At 57.1% G+C, this 1,193-nt stretch overlaps 1 protein-coding gene across 1 annotated transcript in view; it reads left to right on the top strand.

Moving 5' to 3' along the window:
• SUGP1 (SURP and G-patch domain containing 1) overlaps nucleotides 1-1,193 on the top strand; it is a 17,219-nt gene that overhangs the window by 10,344 nt on the left and 5,682 nt on the right. Inside the window, 2 exon segments of the mRNA XM_031065601.1 lie at nucleotides 187-740; nucleotides 1,008-1,114. Of these exon segments, the coding sequence (XP_030921461.1) occupies nucleotides 187-740; nucleotides 1,008-1,114 (661 nt within the window).

Below are 1,193 nucleotides of genomic sequence, written 5' to 3'. Positions count from 1 at the left end.
CTGGGAATGTTCTGGGAATGTTCTGGGAGTGCTGTGATCATTCCAGGCAGGAATTCCCTGGCTGGATCCCTGCTCTGAGTGGAGCTGGAGAGCCGGGAATGCCCCGGGAATGTTCTGGGAATGCCGTGGGAGTGCTGTGCTCATTCCAGGCAGGAATTCCCCAGCTGGGCCCGTTGCTGTTTGCAGGTTCCTGTACGAGCCCCACAGCAAAGGGCACCGCTACTACCGCCAGAAGCTCGAGGAGTTCCGCAGGGCCCGGGCTGCCCCCGGGGCCTCCCCTTTTCCCGGGAATTCCCAGGAATCCAGCCTCAAACGGAAAAGCAGTCCCGAGGCTTCTCCCTCCCCTCTGTGCTTCCCCCCTCTCCCTGTTCCCATCCCGCCGCCTCTGGCTCTTCCCGTTCCCTCTCCCGTTGTTCCCGCTGCTCTTCCCGTTCCTTCAGCCTCTCCTGCCCCCTCCTCATCCTCCACCTCCCCTCCAGATCAGCTGGCTCCCATTTCTGCCCCAATCCCAAATTCTGCCCCAATCCCGAACCCAGCCGTGACCCCAAACCCAGCCGTGACCCCAAACCCAGCTGCAATCCCAAACCTTGCCACGACCCCAAATCCACCCGTGGCCCCGAGTCCCGCTCCGGGCAGCACCAAAAAGAAGAGGAAGAGCCGGTGGGGGCCGGAGGAGGAAAAGGTGGAATTGCCCCTCCCACAGCTGGTGCAGCAGCTGGATTCTCCCTCTCCCCTCTCAGGTGAGTGGGGTTGAGTTTTCCTGGGAATTTCGTGGCTCCAGAATAATTTTTTATTTCCTGAGATGGACATGGATCAAGTTCTCTGCTGTCAATCCCGTTTTTTTCCCCGGTGGTTTTATTTTCCCTTTGTGGGAATTACAAACAGAATTCCTTTTCCTTTTTTTTTCTTTTCCCACCCTTTTTATTCCCTTTCGTTTCCCTCTCTGAGATTTTTCCGATCTCCCAGGTTTTTCCAAAGGTTTTTCCCCGGTGTTTTTCTCCCTGCAGTTCAGGACCTGAAGGGTCTGGGGTACGAGAAGGGCAAACCCGTGGGACTGGTGGGAGTCACGGAGCTCTCGGAGGCCCAGAAGAAGCAGCTGAAGGAGCAGCAGGAGGTGAATCCCAAAAATCCTCCCTGAATTCCCTCCCGTGGGAATAACAAAGGTTTTCCACCGTGGAATCCCTGGGAGCAGC

This window comes from Geospiza fortis, unplaced genomic scaffold, assembly GCF_000277835.1.
Source record: "Geospiza fortis unplaced genomic scaffold, GeoFor_1.0 scaffold395, whole genome shotgun sequence".
Taxonomy (NCBI): Eukaryota; Metazoa; Chordata; class Aves; order Passeriformes; family Thraupidae; genus Geospiza; species Geospiza fortis.
This window is presented reverse-complemented; position numbering and strand designations above follow the sequence as displayed.